Source organism: Anoplolepis gracilipes, chromosome 10 (assembly GCF_047496725.1).
Source record: "Anoplolepis gracilipes chromosome 10, ASM4749672v1, whole genome shotgun sequence".
Lineage (NCBI taxonomy): Eukaryota > Metazoa > Arthropoda > Insecta > Hymenoptera > Formicidae > Anoplolepis > Anoplolepis gracilipes.
In genome coordinates this window covers 1741147-1758171 of record NC_132979.1, presented here as the reverse complement: position 1 = coordinate 1758171, position 17025 = coordinate 1741147, and the positions used below count along the sequence as shown (strand labels likewise).

General features: G+C 32.6%; 2 protein-coding genes across 8 annotated transcripts in view; both read right to left on the bottom strand.

Moving 5' to 3' along the window:
* Positions 1 to 642: 642 nt before the first annotated feature.
* LOC140670206 (uncharacterized) lies at positions 643 to 4557 on the bottom strand. The gene is made up of 7 exons (XM_072900775.1): positions 4165 to 4557; positions 3261 to 3446; positions 2531 to 3056; positions 2026 to 2433; positions 1740 to 1880; positions 1381 to 1648; positions 643 to 1250 (listed from the first exon to the last, which is right to left on the bottom strand). Exons 2-7 carry the CDS (start codon positions 3424 to 3426, stop codon positions 717 to 719), a joined length of 2043 nt encoding a protein of 680 aa, XP_072756876.1. The 5' UTR covers positions 3427 to 3446; positions 4165 to 4557; the 3' UTR covers positions 643 to 716.
* Positions 4558 to 5076: 519 nt separating this feature from the next.
* The window catches only part of Hlk (hulk), a 35470-nt gene continuing 23521 nt past the window's right edge, over positions 5077 to 17025 (bottom strand). For 2 of the 7 annotated variants that reach the window (XM_072901435.1, XM_072901433.1), the window contains 13 exons: positions 12371 to 12502; positions 11807 to 12130; positions 11528 to 11716; positions 11228 to 11365; positions 10696 to 10821; positions 9146 to 9243; positions 8893 to 8977; positions 8690 to 8821; positions 8432 to 8614; positions 8202 to 8342; positions 7659 to 7982; positions 7410 to 7592; positions 5077 to 7308 (listed from right to left, as the gene is read on the bottom strand). In XM_072901435.1, coding sequence (XP_072757536.1) covers positions 7121 to 7308; positions 7410 to 7592; positions 7659 to 7982; positions 8202 to 8342; positions 8432 to 8614; positions 8690 to 8821; positions 8893 to 8977; positions 9146 to 9243; positions 10696 to 10821; positions 11228 to 11365; positions 11528 to 11716; positions 11807 to 12130; positions 12371 to 12502 — 2243 coding nt within the window. In that variant the 3' untranslated portion in view covers positions 5077 to 7120. Of the gene's footprint in view, positions 7309 to 7409; positions 7593 to 7658; positions 7983 to 8201; positions 8343 to 8431; positions 8615 to 8689; positions 8822 to 8892; positions 8978 to 9145; positions 9244 to 10695; positions 10822 to 11227; positions 11366 to 11527; positions 11717 to 11806; positions 12131 to 12370; positions 12503 to 14685; positions 16784 to 17025 lie in introns of those variants that run through there. The other 5 variants (XM_072901434.1, XM_072901436.1, XM_072901438.1 and 2 more) reach the window with 5 other exon arrangements.

The window sequence follows — 17025 nt, the reverse complement described above, 5'->3', positions numbered from 1 at the left end:
AGTTCTTTTGCGCAGGTTTCTAGTGATTTTTTAAAGATGTCTATTCGTCATTTTGATCACGTGACTTATTTTGACGCAACGTCGACTGTCAGTATAAAAAGACGCCTTAATTTTTCAGAGTGTATTTCGTTTGTGATTAATTCTGAATCTATTTTTAACGTTTACAATATAAAATAATAATGAAATATATAATTTAGTTAAAATAAAAAATAGTACAAAAACAAAATAAAATTGTATAAAAAAATTAAAAATAGATTCTCAATTATTCACAAACAATTTATAAACAAAATATGCTTAGAAAAATTAAAAGTAAATCAAATTTAATAATTATTGTTCGGCTAGCTTCATCTAGATAAGATTCGAATTAATTAACGCGCATGTATATCTGTAAAATTTATTCCACTTTAGGATTTATGATATATGACTTTCTGTAGATATTATAATAAATAATGATAAGACAAATTGATCTATCTGCTAAAATTATAAACATTATTCAAAAACATAAATATAATTTCTAATAAATCATAAACATAATTTCTTTATTTATAAAAATTTATTAAAGTAATTAAAAATAATATGTTGTAGAATGATACAAGCAAAATATATTAATTTTATCAATTATCTTGTAAATTATATTAATTATTAATTATCTTATCTTGTTAATTATATTAATTTTATTAATTATCTTATTCGATTAAAATGCATTTATCATAAATCTATGTACAATAAATATTTTGCATAAGAAGTTTTTCACAAATCAAATCTCTTTTAACAATAGCTGCTTGTTCAAATAGTTCAAAATCTTGATGAACAGAATTATTGTCTTCTGTCTCGTTAATTTCCTCAATGTCGATGTTATCTCCTCTTGATAGGCAAATATTATGTATCACACAACATGCAATTATAAACGTAGGGATTAAATCACATCTATCCATTGCGAGAACATTCTTTATACTATAAAATCTTGTTTTCAAGAGTCCAAAAGCTTTTTTAATTGCTACTCTGGCAGAAGCGTGACAAAAATTGAAATTTTTCTGTTTAGAAGTGAGATGTTCATTGTCATAATAGGGAACAATGATATTTTGGTTTAGTTCATATGAATTTCCGAGAATGTAACAGTTATCAGGAAATTTCTCAGAATCCCCTAACCACTGTTGCAATTCTGATGATTGGAATACCTGCTGATCATTCATAGATCCTGGATATCCTGCAAAGCAATCAGTGAAGTATGCTTCATGGTTACATACTGCCTGAAAATGAGAAAAAAACTTACATTAATGCACACTATATTAGTACAGATAAAACTTACTTTAAATTGTTAGTTTAAGTACACAATGAGCTTTTATTGTACTTACTTGTATAAATTCAGACATGACATACCTGCAGTTGGACAGAATAGTGTCCTTTACGATTCATATAAGATTCTGGTTGAACACGAGGAGCTGGAATGTTTATATGAATATTGCCTATAGTGCCAATAACTTTTGGGAAACCACTGATAGTTTTAAATCCAGTCCAAACTTCATTCACATTGTCATCTGATGGCCATTTGATGATGGTTGGTGCCAAGTCATACAGAGCCGTTATTACTCTTCGTGTGGCACTAAGAGCAGTAGCTCGACTAACATTAAACTTCTCACATATGGAACTAAAAAAAAAAAAAAAAGACGATTATAAGCAAGAACTTTTTATTACAGTTGTGATACCCTTAAAATATTAATTTCACAAGCAACACTCACCTATAGGAATCGGGAGTTGTCATACGCCATGTTGCAATAAGAAATTGCATCTCAGGAGAAATCATTGGTTGCCCCGCATGTGTTCTTCTCAATTTCGGAGCAATAATGGTAAGTATATACTCAAATGTACTTTTAGATATTCTGCAGTATAAAATAGAAACATAAGATAAATCAACCTTTTATTAAATAAATAGACAAGTGCATATACAAGAACAGTTAAAGTTAAATGCATGTTATTTATGTAATAGAAAATATATAACTATACAATTCATAACTTTCAGATTACCTAAAATGTGACTCGAATAGTTGATCATTATAAACAGGCACAATGTTCTCCATATAATGTTTCAATCTCAACGTTTTTCTTCTTTCTATCGCATACATAATATGTTTCCGTTCATCTTCTTCACTTTCTGAAGATGAAGTTAAATCAATAAGGTCATCAAAATCATCTTCTTCACTTTCTGATGAATTTAAATCAATAAGCTCCGTCAAAATTGTTATAATTCCATGTAAAATTGCAATTCGTTGCAATCCAGTCTTAATTTGATTATTTTTATCCATATCCTCTATGTTCGTGCTCACATAACAAAAATCATTCGAAGAGCTTGCAACCGTGAGCGCTGCAATAACTCCTCGAATAACTTCATTAACGTTGATGTCTCGTGCGACAGCGAACTTTTTGAACTCAGGCCTAAAAAGAAAATCAAATGTACTACAGAAAATTTAAAAGAATCAGTTAAAAAATAAAAATTAACAATTATTAACTTGAGCAAGAGAATATTACTTGCAATTTATTTATGAGCTTATTTAAAGCATTTAGAAGTTTATCCCGTTGATCCATTGTCTGTTGATGGCGTTTTCGTTTATTTTCTTCGGCCACTCTTCGGGTTTTAGCCTGCAGTTCCAATGTCTGCTGATGGCGTTTTAGTTTATTTTCTTCAGCTATCCTTCGGCTTTCCAGAATGGCCTCTGCAATGTCATAGATTTTCCTCTTGCGTGGATTTGAAGAACCAAAGTTAACAGAAGAGTTACAGTTATCGAGCACGTCATTATTTTCACTCTCTGTGTGAGTTTGATTCGAGGTCGTAGCAATGGTATTTATAAAAGATTTCTCTTCTAACAAAGATTCCATGACTTCAGTGTAAGGCCAGAATCGGGGATTATTTCCTGACTTAGAATTATGATCTTTGATAGACCTGAATGTCCTCTTCATCCCATTAAATTTGCTTTGACATTGTGAGCCATTAACATCATATCCATGATTACTAAGAACTCCACTGATTGATTCCCACATTCGCTTTTGCGACATTTTGCCTATAAAAAAACATGAAATCTATGAGAAAGCCATAACAAGAATATTATATACATACAGGTCATGTTTTCCAGTAAATGACACAGATGACACAGTGTATCATTTTTTTGTCCATTGAAATTTAAAAAAAAAAAAAAAAAGACTGATACACTGTGTTACATTATGTTGTCTGTGTCATTATTACAGTAAATAACATATCGTCTTGCCTAATGTGACTTTTTCCTCTTGCTTCTGATATTCAGCAATGAGTAACAGAACAGCCTCATGCGACCATTTAAAAATTGAATCTTGTTCTGACTCAAAAACTTCAGCATCCAAAGTTATCACGTTAGATGGACTTGGTTCTTCTTGGCTCTTTTTTAATACAGACATTTCAGAAGTAAAAGTAATATCTATAAAATATAAAAAATGCAAAGTATTATTAAAAGAAAACGCAATATGTTTATTATTCCTATTTAATATAATTTCTATGATTCTATAATAGTTTTATTCCAAATAATATATATAAAAATTTAATAAAATGTATTCAGTAAATTTAATGTACTTAATGTTATATTCACATCATATTAGAATAAATTTTTAATAAGCAAAAGAAAGAGTAAATAAGAACCAAGATGCAATAATTAAGGCACAAATTTTATTTTAATACAAAATATTCAAATGTACGTTCATTATGTATCAATGTTTTGGTCTGTTTTTGGTTTATCTTCAGTGAAACAAAATATATTAAAGTTAAAAGTTAAAAAAAATGTTATATAACATGCATTTCATTTAACTTTTTTGGTTTTGAGTATGTTTATTCCCTAGTACTAACAATAAAGTAACAGTCCATAATATTAACAATAAGTAACACAACATTTTAATTTTAATACATTTTGTTTCACTGATTATAGAGAAAAAACAATCCAAAAATTTATACATAATTTACTTTTTGAATATTTTGTATTATAGTAAAATTTAAAAAATTGTGCTAATTACTATGCCTGTTATTTTCTCTTTCTTTCGCTTAGTAGTATCGTTATTACTTTGAGCTTGGTTTTATTACAAAATTTTAGTAATTATATGGCATAAATAATATAATATAAGGTAACATAACCTCTCATTGCTTACCTCTTTCTATTCTGTATTTTTGATAAAAGATGTGTTGTATAAACTAGATCGGTATCAATGCGATGATCGGGAAGATACTAAATACTAAATGCTTCAAAATATTCGATGATTGATTTAATGTTTGGAAATATTTCAGCAATAAAATTACAGATATTCTACTTCCAGCTTCTGTCGCAGAAGAATCAGAGTACCATAACCTATAACCGAAGGTTATTTGAATTCTGCCAAAGCGCGGGATATATGTGTCTAATAGTGTGTTCGGAAATTCTTACAAGCAGGTAATCAGCGTTTGATTGACAAATTAGAACAAAAGGAACAAAGATTTCTGATTGGTCCATTCAATAGTAGGACTTAGACAAATTTTTCACACTATTTGACGCGTCTACGCAATGACACACGTCACTTTGTTGATGTATATATGTTTGTACTAGCATCATCTTTTCTTTTTCCAACAGTCATTCGACAACAAAGATAGAACAACGCTTGGTTGTGTCGACTCGTGTCACTAAATGGAAAGCACCCACTATAATAAAGAGGCTTCACGACCGGCAGAGTGCGCTCCAAACGCACCGTAGGAGCAACAGATGTGTGACGTCACCGCGCAGTTGGTCGCGCGACTTTCGAATTAAATAATAGAGGGTGCGATCTGCTCTATCGTTATCGTTTGTTACGTCAATTTCGCGGGTGTCGAGCGGGTTGTGGTTTCTTGCGATCGTTTTGTCTTTACGTTATTCTTCCGCCGTAACATTATAAAAAAGTGCATCGCGTGCATAGGAGTGTCGTGCGATTACGTATCGTGTTATCGTTATCTGAACACTGAAAGAAGCAACGGCGGAGGAGCAACGATGAATAAGAGAAGGGAAAAAAAGGTTAGGAGATATCACTGGCGCGGTAAGTAATTTATAACTCTCCCTCTCTTATTTGATTTATTATTAATTGTTAAAATATATATTGCACGATGTATTAAATAAAAAGTCGAATAATGCGACTTTCGTCAACAATTCCAAGTATATTTTGGAAATTGGATGGCGCCTTTAAAGGGGATATATCATCCTTTTCATACACGCTCTCTTGAAATACTTCCATATACGAACCCACATCGCAGAATCAGAAAAGTATCCAAAAGAATTATAACATACATAACACGTAACATAATTATATTATCTATCTATAATCCTGCAGACAAAAAAAAAAGATCTAAATAAGAGAAAAATCGCTTTTGCATATAATACATCATTATTCACGTTATAATCCTATTTACACTTGGCAGATGAAAATATGGCATTTTAACGGTTTGGAGTTGGTCCAAGGGTGCGTTTCTTTTTTTATTCATTATAGTAACGATGACATCATTATAGTCCCCTTCGTTAGATGAGCGTATAAAAATAAGCTTTTCTTTGCCGTGTCATTAATTATATCCGATCGTTAAAAGTTAACGATAATTCATCATTACGAAGGGTCATATTATTGATAAGAGCTATACCATACATAAACTAAACAAGTTTGAACGATCGCAGACCACTGTCATATCTACCAGTCATTACTATATAACTATATACTAACAACAATAATAACAATAATTACGTAATAATTATAATATAATAATAATAAAGTTATAATTATGCTTATAATTATAATGATAATAATAGCAGTAATAAAAGTATTAATAAATCATTATCACGAATAGCGATAATTTTTAGATGGATAATAATAATAATAATAATAAGAATAATATTAATGAGATAATAAGATGATGATGATGATAAATGACGATAATCTTATTCTATATATAATGATGCTAACAATATCGGCAGAAATCAAAGATACTTCCTATTGAAAAAAAGAATATATTGCAACGATGGCGTTTAATCGTTATTTTGACACATTGCGGAATTTCTCTGACTCGGTTCCAACTTATTTAACCGAAATTTAATTCGTTAAACTCGGCTTAAACACTGGTCTTCGATGATTTAAATCAGATGATTTAATGAATTAAACTCCGGTGAAATTAATTGTGGAATCGGACTCTGTTCCAAAATCTAGGATTAACGTTAAACGATACTGCATTAACTCTTATTCCGTACTGATGGATCATTTTTGTCTGTGATTTTTCTAACAATGTCAATTTCTCGAAAACAAATAATCATAAAATAATATATTTAAGTAAATTATTTTTCAAATTTATCATTTAAGTCTTTATTTAAAATGTTTAAAGAAGGTATATACATTTTTTCAGATTTTTTAAAACACTTTTATACATTAATAAACTTATCGAAAATACGCTGACCCACCTGTACAATTGGAAGGTGCCAAAAATAACAATACGGAGTAAGGGTTAAATAAGGGCCAAAAATATTCGCGCGAATAAAGGTGTAATTTTACTATTTATCGTATCTTTATATTGTATATATAATAAATTAAAATTGCTTTTTATATATTCTCTGAGACAAAGAATGTAATAGTATCGCGATGTTAATTTAAAAAAAAAAAAATATTTCTTTCGAGAGACGAAAATTTGTTTAAATTCGCTAACATATATATTGTATATATATATATATATATATATATATATATATATATATATATATATATATATATATATGTACGTGTAATTTACTTTTGATTCTTATATCAAAATAATCGTAACACGGTTTGATAAACGCGCATTCTCTCCCTCTCTTTCACGCAATCATTTCATTTATACATTTGACAGCGGTCCGGCAGAGAGAATCTGCAAGGCAGATGACACTTCGTCGTTTTTATTCCAACACAGTCATCGTTACTATCGGTCTTATCGCCATGTATAAATCGTTCGTTCCGGACGAACCTATATATCCACGCATAATCATACGGGAATCAGAGTATTGAGAGTATCGAGCGGCCCACAAGGGCGCAAAGAGTTCACGAGTCCTGTCTTTTTATTTTGCCGTCACTTCCGTATGGAGCGCGTGTGCTTTCACGCTTGCTTGGGATGCGCGACAGGCGCGGACGGTTCCGAGCGGAAACACGACAGGAGGAAACCGGTGTACATGAGGAAGAGGATGGTAATGGCGATCAGCATGTACATGTAGATGTTCAATTCCGGCTGTCGATATCTGTTCTTGCGTAGCCATTCGAGAACGTCCTGTTCACTGTGCAGATCACCTAGAGAGAAAGAATTGACCGGAACGTAACTGACAGGACACCCGAAGGAAAGCAAATTGGCTTTCATTGTGATCAAAGGTATTTTCTACGATATATGTTACCTCTGTAGATACTCGGGAATCGTTTGCGAAAATGAACGAGGGCAGGCAGCTTGGTAACACCCCATTTCCTAGCGTATCTGGGATCTGCCATTTTAACGAATGTAATGTCCAGATTGTCAGTCTCGCCGTCGATCTCTTCCAATTTCTTGTTCACGTCCTCGCTTTCTTCACTGTCGTGTTCGTCTGGAAACGATGGATTTTGATAATGATAGACGATATGAGATTTTTGTAATTTTTTTGTTTACTCACAAAAGAAGACAGCAAGGAATTCGTTCTCGTCCAACAGCTTATCTAGCATTTTTCTGTTAACTTCCTCGATCTCATTTTTTATCTCGAACACATCTTGAGAAGTGAGCCACTGGAGAATCTTATCTTCTTGCATAAGGTCACCATCGTATATGAGTGGCACTTTCTTTCGGAAATATACGAGGGATGGAACGTTGAGAATGCTATATTTTTCGGCAGCATCCTCGCTAGAGATCTTGACGAAGTCGATCCCGAAAAGGTCGGCTTCACCGTCGATTTTCTCCAACGCTTCCATGATTTCGCCACATTCTGGGCAATCTTCATCATCTGAATAATAATAGAATAAAGTAAAATAGAATGAAATAAAATACAAATAATGAAATACAGATATTTATTGTAATATACAAAATACAATATTTAAGATTGAAAAATTTTCGTCTCTCGATGCGAGTGTTTACGAGATGAATCGAAAGAGATAATTTTTAAAGAAAATGTGCTCGGTGAGGAACAAAGAGTTAAAAACCGATAATTGGATTGATAACTTACAAAAGAAAACGGCTAAGAAATTAGATTCATCGAGAAGTCTCTCCAGCATTCTCTCGTTGACAGATTCTATTTCATCGGCCAGTTCTCGATTGTCATCGTCGATCAGCCACTCGAGGACTGATTCTTCATTTTGAAGGTCCCCTAACGCATGTAACATTTCAAAATTTCATCTATCTTTGTTTATTATAAGATAATAAAAATATTAAAATACAAATGATGGGTGATCGAACCTTCGAAGATTAGAGGATTGCCATTTCGGAAATAAACGAGCGCCGGAAACGTCTTGATCGAATATCGCTTAGCCAGCTGCGGATCTTGAATTTTTACCATATGAATGCCAAACACGTCGCACTCGTCGTCGATTCTTTCCAAACCCTCCAAAATTTCGTCGCATATATGACAATTTTGCTTAGCTATAACAAAGACATTTATACAACTATGTAAGTAATCGCCAGAGTAATTTTATTCTTCGAGAATAATTAACTTACTGAAATAAACCGCTAAGTACTGTGTCTCCTCAACGGATGTTTCTAGCATAACTCTTGTAATCAGCTCGATCCGATCTTCCGTTCTTTGAGTAATCAACCATTGTAATACCTCCTCTTCTATAGAGAGATCACCTATAAATAGATAATTATTAATAAGATGGATTTGTGATTAATTAAGAAAGTTAATTGTCAAAATTATAAACCTTCGAACACATTTGGCATTTGTTTCTCGAAGTAGACTAATACTGGAAAGTCCGTAACTCCGTAATCTTCGGCTACTTTAAAATCCTATAAAAAAGAGGGAGAGAATATTTATTTGCATTAGTTTTTCTTTCTTTTCGAGACAAACTTTCTACATAAAATTATTACCTTTTCATTAACACATTAATAAATCGTTTCGTTTTTCCAACACGAAATAAATGTAAAATAAAAGAAAATCATATTTATTTTACTTACTTGCGTTTTCACGAACGTGATGCCGTGTCTGTCGCAATCGTCATCAATGTTCTCTAATTCCTCGAGTATTGCCACGCATTGCGTACAATCGTCGGGATCTGAAGGGAGACTCTATTATCATCGAATCTTTATTGAAAAATGACGATTTCAAATAATCTACTTCAATATAAAGAGGCATTTTTCATACTAAATACTAAATGATCACACATCGATATCGTTGATGCAAATGTAGTCTACTCGATATGAGGAAGGATCTGCTAGATACAAGGCAAGTTCGCGTAATGAAGGGTAAGTAGTATTGCAACAACGATTCATTTACGAATTACACGTGTGACGTTTGAACTCTCAACAATATTAGAACATCTGTTTCATTGATAGACTAACACAATAAATGAAAAAGAATTTTGCATGCTCATCGGGTTCTGTAGGTCACTACTGCTTGGCTGCGTGTTCTGTTCTCATGTTGCATGCTTTGCTCTCGTGCACGTGCACCTGTGTAACTGTGTAATTGTACAAAGAGAATATATAAGAGAGAGAAAGAGAGAGATAGATAGATAGACAGAGAGAGAGAGAGAGAGAGAGAGAGAGAGAGAGAGAGAGAGAGAAGTACATTGTTTCTTAGAGAAAGCGTCCTATGAATAATATGGCCTGGAAAATGGCTGTTCTACGTCCAATTCTTTATTAGCTATAATACAAAAATAATTTAAAGAACACTGATGATTAAAAGCAAACTGTTTTTTATACATACAGTATATTTTAATTATCACTCGGACAAAATAGAAAAAATAATAGTATTATAATAGTGTAAACACACGTGGCAAAATTGCCACGTTAATCATCGGTATTCCTTTATAATCTCTTGTGAAGAAGCGCATGCACTATGATAGTATGCGTACGAAACTTTTTCGGATTCCGACAAAGTTTGCACGTATCGTGTATGAATTGTGCCCTCGTGAACGGAGAAAAAAGTTTACTGAATATTTTTTACTGAACATTGTAAAATTTGCTCCTCGTCATACAGATCACCTTTCAAAAAAGATATATATACACAGCATATTTTACTGTGATAATAAATTTTGTCAATTATTGTATGGAATCAGCAAAAGAAATTGTTAAGAATATATCAATTTTATTGTCTAAAATAGCTAAATTGCATCTATGAATTATTTCACTATAATAATAAATTGATTTTTATTCTGCCAACAAAAGGATGACAGTTTGAGGTAGTAAAATGCATTCAAGATAATTTTGCTTTAGTAGTAAATTTATAATTTTACAATTTTTAAATTCATATTCAACAATTTTTCTATTTTATCAAAAAATTTGATTGTAAAATATATGTCGAGCAATTGATTAGCAAAATTATGGAATGTAATAATGACGGTTAACTGCGACAGCTAATTTTTTTTCTCCGTCTGTGTTTTGTGAGAGATTTATCTGGGCTGTGATTGAGACAACTAATCTGGAACATAAACCACATAGAGAGGTGAGGGAAAGAATAAAGAAAGATAGAAAGAGCAAGCTCAGGGCCTATAGTTAAATGCTCTTGCTTTGATCGGTTGTACCATCGACTTCCTCGGCCGCATCTCCGTGTTCCGCGGTCTTGTGGTCCTGCTTGTGGCGCATCTGCTTGCGGTACGATTTTGATTGGCACATGTCGCAAAGCGTTCTGTTCCCTACGGCATTAGTACACAATGTGTACGGCATCGGAGCAATAGTTGGATGGCGGGAAGTAAGAACGAAGGAAGAGCAAACAAGCGGGCTGACAATTGTTAAATATAGTTAGCAGTTCCTTTCGGTTGTGTATAATTATATAACAGTGAAATTAATTTAATGATATATATATATATATATATATATATAAAGGTTAGGGAATACGGAAAAAGGAAAAAAGAAAAGATATATAGAAAACGTAGTGTGGAACACGGGTAAATACTCTATTAATTTGTTCATCGAGACAATAATTATATATTAATTAATAAGAACGCGATGAAAATAAATAAGAAAAAATAGAGCGAAGCCAATGGCCGCTTGGCAATTCACCCCGTGACACCGTGAAAAGTTATTCGCTTTACAACTTACAGAAATATACGGCTAAAGATTCCGATTCTCGTATCAAATTTAGAAGGTCCTCGCCTTCCAGAGCCTCGATTACCTCACCCGACGGATCCTTTTGCGTCAACAACCATTGTAAAATTTGCTCCTCGTCATACAGATCACCTTTCAAAAAAGATATATATATATATATATATTTATAAGAAAAAGATACATATATATATATATATATATATAAATATTTATATTTTTTAATTTTTAAAATAATTCTATTTTTATATCTTTCTTTCTAATAAATAAGAAAAACTTGAGGAATTCGTTTTGTACTTGCGTATATAACTGGTTCCTTTGATCCCATTTTAAAAAATAGTATAGCTGGTAATGCGAAAACACCATAGTGTTTGGCTAGTTGTTTATCGTCAATTTTGACAAATTTAATACCGGCTCCATCGGCTTCATCGTCGATATGTTCGATCTCCGCCAATACTCGGCCGCATTGTTTGCAGTCGTTGCTGTCTAAAACAGACGTGCGACGTGTTAAAAAACGATAAAAAACACGCAAAAAAAAATGTTAATTGCGTTGAGAGCGCATTATATTACACTCACAGAAAAATACAGCTAGATAGTCGGTCGATTGTCGAACTTTTTGAAACATCTTCTTGTTGATACGCTCGATATGATCGGTGAGTTCCATATTTTCCGGATTGGTCAACCAATCGAGGATCTCTTCCTCGTCATCGATGTCACCGTCGTAATTAATATTTTTACCCTTGCGGAAGTAAGTGATGCCGGGTGGATTTCGGAAGCCATATTTCTTCGCCATCAGCCGATCCTTCATCCTGACAATTTTTATTCCATACTCCGCGGCCTCGTCGTCAATCAGCTCGATGTGTCTAAGCACTCTGGGACTCTCTGGATCCTCCTCTTTGTCTAAATTTTTTTATTACATAAACATATTATAATATATGTATAAAATTTCGTGCAGTTATTTCATATTTTGATTACGTAAATTCTTTCGTTTCTAGTTTCTAACATTTTTCCAACAGTTATTAAATTTACTTTTAATAACGCAACATGTGTTAATCATATAATATTTAAAGACAAAACGCAAAAAAGAAAAAAAAAACAATTATTTTGTTCAAAATATGTTGATTGAAACTTGTTCCTTACAAAATATAACAGCGAGAAATTCTTTTGTCTCGATGTATTTGATGAGAGTCTCACGGTCAATCTCTTCTATGCTCTCGTCGGTCTTCTGTTTCACCATCCATTCAAGTACTTCAGTCTCATCAAGGAGATTACCTAAATATTGTACATTAGCTCAATTGTTTATTTATCAGTTATTTGTTAGAGTTGAATTAATGTTGAAAAGAAGTTTCTGTCAAAAAGATCATAACTTTTTATAAAAGTACTGCACAAAACTAGTCTTATAATATCTTAAAATATTTTTTCAAAATTTGAAAAAAAATTTCTAAAATTATTTTAAGTGTTTTTAAAAAATGTTTTGTTTCGGAAAATGCACATAATTAAGCTTTTTATAATTTTTTCTGCAAAACTGCAATGGTTATATATATTACATAGACACGTTCATAGTATTTTAAATCTAAAATATAAACAAAACTTTTGAGGATAATAGCATAAGTTTAACACATATAAAAATAATGAACAAGGTTTATTGATAAAACTTTATCTTACCTGAGTTTGTTTTCGAGTTTTTGTTTTAAACATTTTCGCGTTTTAATATTTTTCATTACAAGCTGAGCTGAACGTGATTTATCTTAACTGTTTACTTTGAACGTTTTATTCCTCATGTGTAACTTTATTATTTTAGAGCACTCTTATGACATTTTAAATTATTTCAATTTTATTCTTTGGATAAAAGTAGGATGTATTAAACATTTTTAATATAGCTCCAAGATATTTTGTATCTCAACTTGTAAATTATACAACATAAATATAACAGATATTTTTGAAGACAGATTTTTATGAAGCGCTAGCTCAGTATATATTGAAAAATATCTAAACTTATTATTTTACATTAATTTATTTTATTAAAAAATAACGTGTCGCTACTTTTATTAAAATTGACGCTGTTCTGGAATGGCTATTCGTATATAATCTTATCAATTTTCTATAAAATTGTTTTATCATAAAATGTGTAGAGACTTTTTTCGTAATTAACTTACCCTCTTAATATGATGATTGTCAAAAAATAAAAGGAAAGGCGCATATATACTTAATTTATTGAAGACTACTATTTATGAATTAGATGTAAATCTTTATTCAGAAAAAATTTGAAAACTGGTGGACGCTGAAACAAATATGTGAACTTGTTTAGAGATTGAAAAAACAAATAAAAAGTAAAGTTATTTTATTAATAGTTTTCAGATTAATAAAAATAAGTATTTAAGAATAAAAATAAAAGTTTTTTTTTTTTAAATATTAACATATTTTGTTCGTTTGCAGAATAAATACTCTGTATGTATGTGCTTTTATGATTTTTAATTTCTTCCATAGTTAATGTAATTATTCTTGATTTCTACGTGAATTTTTAAATACGAGAGTTTACAAAAAAGGTTCTATCTACAATTTAGTTCTTCTTTGGATATTTTACAATGGCTTTGAGATTTCTAACAAAAGATTATTGTATCAGGGATTGCATATAAGCGTATAATATAATAATGGAGTCTGTACCATTATTAACGATGGTGGGCGAAGCAAATACAAAGGAGATATTAGGAAATGTATTTATTGTTATCGTATAATATTGACTTTTATTATCGTACATACTGCTCTTATGCGAATAACGAGGACTTATTGGCTCGCACGCAACGTTTTACGTGCGATAAACTCACGACGTTTGATAATCATGATCACAGATACAGTGTGACAAATTAATTTTGCGTTGATCACAAAACCCTCATCCGTTTGTGTGACGCGATGAATTTTTCCTAGAATATCTAAAAATGATCGATTTTACGTCATCACTCCTACGTCGGACTACAATATTATTGTGTGTATCTCACCTGTTTATCTCACCCTAATTTGACAGTTACGAGAATGTTTGTATCTTGCGCAGATTATTGGAGCGATATAACGGCGAATACAAGTAACGAGGTATTTCAATGTATAATAAATAAATAAATAAATAAATAAATAAACACCTCTCTATATATCGTGATTTCTTCGCACGATTTAATCGCGCATTGTTGAAAGACTATTCTTTATTTATATTTTGTGTTGGTTTTATGCAGTTACATCGGTTCAAATAAAAGCTAAATAAGCGATTAATGATAGTGGAAGCTGCAAGAGAAATTCACCTGGGCCTCGAAGTAAAATATTATAAAGAAAGGCCAGGATATATATTTATATCGGGAGTAAAAAGTAGCGCTTCGAGTAAGAAACAATACATACAATTATACATCAATTTTCAATTTGTAAAAGATTTTCACTTGTAATATTGTAATGTGTTTTCTTATACTTACTTATCGTATACTTAAATCCTGAAATTTCAAAGATGAAATCGCGATATTGATAATAATGGTAGTTTTTATATTTTAATAACTACCACAATGCAATTTCAATAGATATAGTAAATAATGAGGCGTTCTGATTTCTCTTTCGAAAAAGATCGATATAAAAACTCTACATGAGAATTCTGTATTATTAAGAAATCTCGTCATTTAAATTATAGACAAGACATTCGTTTCGTGTTAACTCTGGGCCTTCGCATTTTTATATTCTTGAGATTTCCTTATCTTATAAAAATAAGAAGAAGAAAGTTGCGCTTCGAGGATCGAGAGACTAGAAAATGTTAGAAAATATATACAGATCGATAAACATGAGGCCTCAGAGTGAGATAGGTTTAGTTACAAACAATATTAATCTCATGTTAAATTAATCTAGAGCGTGTACCGTAAAATCTAGGTAGAACACTATGATGATCTCAGCAACAGCGAGTTATACATCTTCCTTTCTCTCTTTCTCTGTCTATACTATCAAGTCCTACCCCTTACTGTACGAATGTTACCGATGAAATGCAACCAAAGGTGACATCGCTCTTCGTGACGTTAACGGGTTAAAACGAGTAAAACAAAACCGATAAATTAATATTCAGCGTTAAATAACAATCGAATATTAAGGATGAAAAAAACTCTATATAAGAAATGCATATGTTGCGAGCATAATTTCGTCTATTGCGTGACTATCGACAGGTTGACCGAACTGACATATTGTATACCGTCTCATATATTATATATATATGTATATACTTATCGTAAATTTTTTCTTCTATCATATCTTTTTATCAATTATAGAATGTATCTGAGATATCAGGATTATTACGTATTATTCTTACAGAAATATTAGAATCTCGCAGATGTTCATTTACGTTTCTACGCGTAACACACGGATGAACACATGGAGAAGATGACGATATCATTGACTATAGCGATGCAGATGACATTATATTATGATGCTGATAACGCTGACACGATAATAACGTTAATGAGTTCGCGGACGAACACGATGATGAGCGATAATTGAAATTGACGATGATGATATAGGATATAGGCGATGATGGACGATGTTAAATGGCAACGAGGCATTTTGTTTCTTTAAGAAACGTGAAATCGTTACTCGCTCGACGACGAGTATTTGATTTATCCCGTCCAAACTGTTCCTCGTGGCTTCTTCCGTCATCGCGCGCACTTTCTCATCGCATTTTTTTTTTTTTTCTTCATTCGATCACTGGTTTGATTATAATTGTCCGGCTAGCAGTTTCTTTTTCTTCGTTCACAGCTCGATCTCGCGCATCCGGACGTTGATGTGCGTGTCGGTCTTGTTTAGACCTTCATGAGGTAAGGAATTCCAGCTACAACTGTAACAGCCCACAACCCCGACCCAACTCTCAGTGAGAGGACAGACAAATCATCATTCTCACGTATGCTTCTCATCGCGCCTTTACATATTAAATACAATCTTGTCATCAGTCCTTCTTCAACGATCATGTTCGTTCGAGGGAACACGCGAAAGTTCGAATTCAAAAGGGATCGATCAAAAAATTCGTGAGAAACTACACTTGTCTAGGAAGATATTTACAAAACGTTTACAACGAAAGTTAGGTAGTTTCGCGAGTTGTTCCTTCGAGCGATCATACCGTCGGGGCGAAGATTATTTCACAAATTACGCGCAAGTATTTACAAAATCGTCAATTAAGGGGAGAGATTTTTCATAAGTGGCCTCAGCCCCGTCGCCGAAGCATCGAGTGTCTCATTATACGATAATAAATTACATTTTCCGATTGATCGGCCGTGCCATTGATTATTCGATAAGTTTAACGAATCGTTTTCGGCGCGTTCAACGAATCGGTGTTCGTTAGTTCGACGATTCGAAGGATCCAGCCGCCGGTGTCAGCCGCGTAGACGTCACGTGTCTTCGATCGTCTTGCTCATCCGGAAGTTGCGCGTCGTTGACGCTCTTCATGGACCGCGCGAGACCCGCGGGGTACCTGCGTCCAGGGATATACGAAGACGAAGAGTCAGGCGTTTTTATCTTCGCTTCTTCTCACGCGGGTGGCTCGGTCTTAAAAAATTTTTTTTTTCGAGTCCACTCGTCCCCTCTGTTTTTTTTTTTTTTTGCTTTTTTCTTTTTCCTTCCCCTCCCTCCCGCCCCATCGTCTATTACGCTAAAGCATCTATTACGTTTATCGGTCGTTATCTTTTGCGTAAAAGGCATTTCTTGTTAAATCGCTGCCCACCTCAGACGCACGGCGTTGGCCGCTGTCGTTCCTGCTTTTTATTTACATCGATTTATTCGCGATCCGA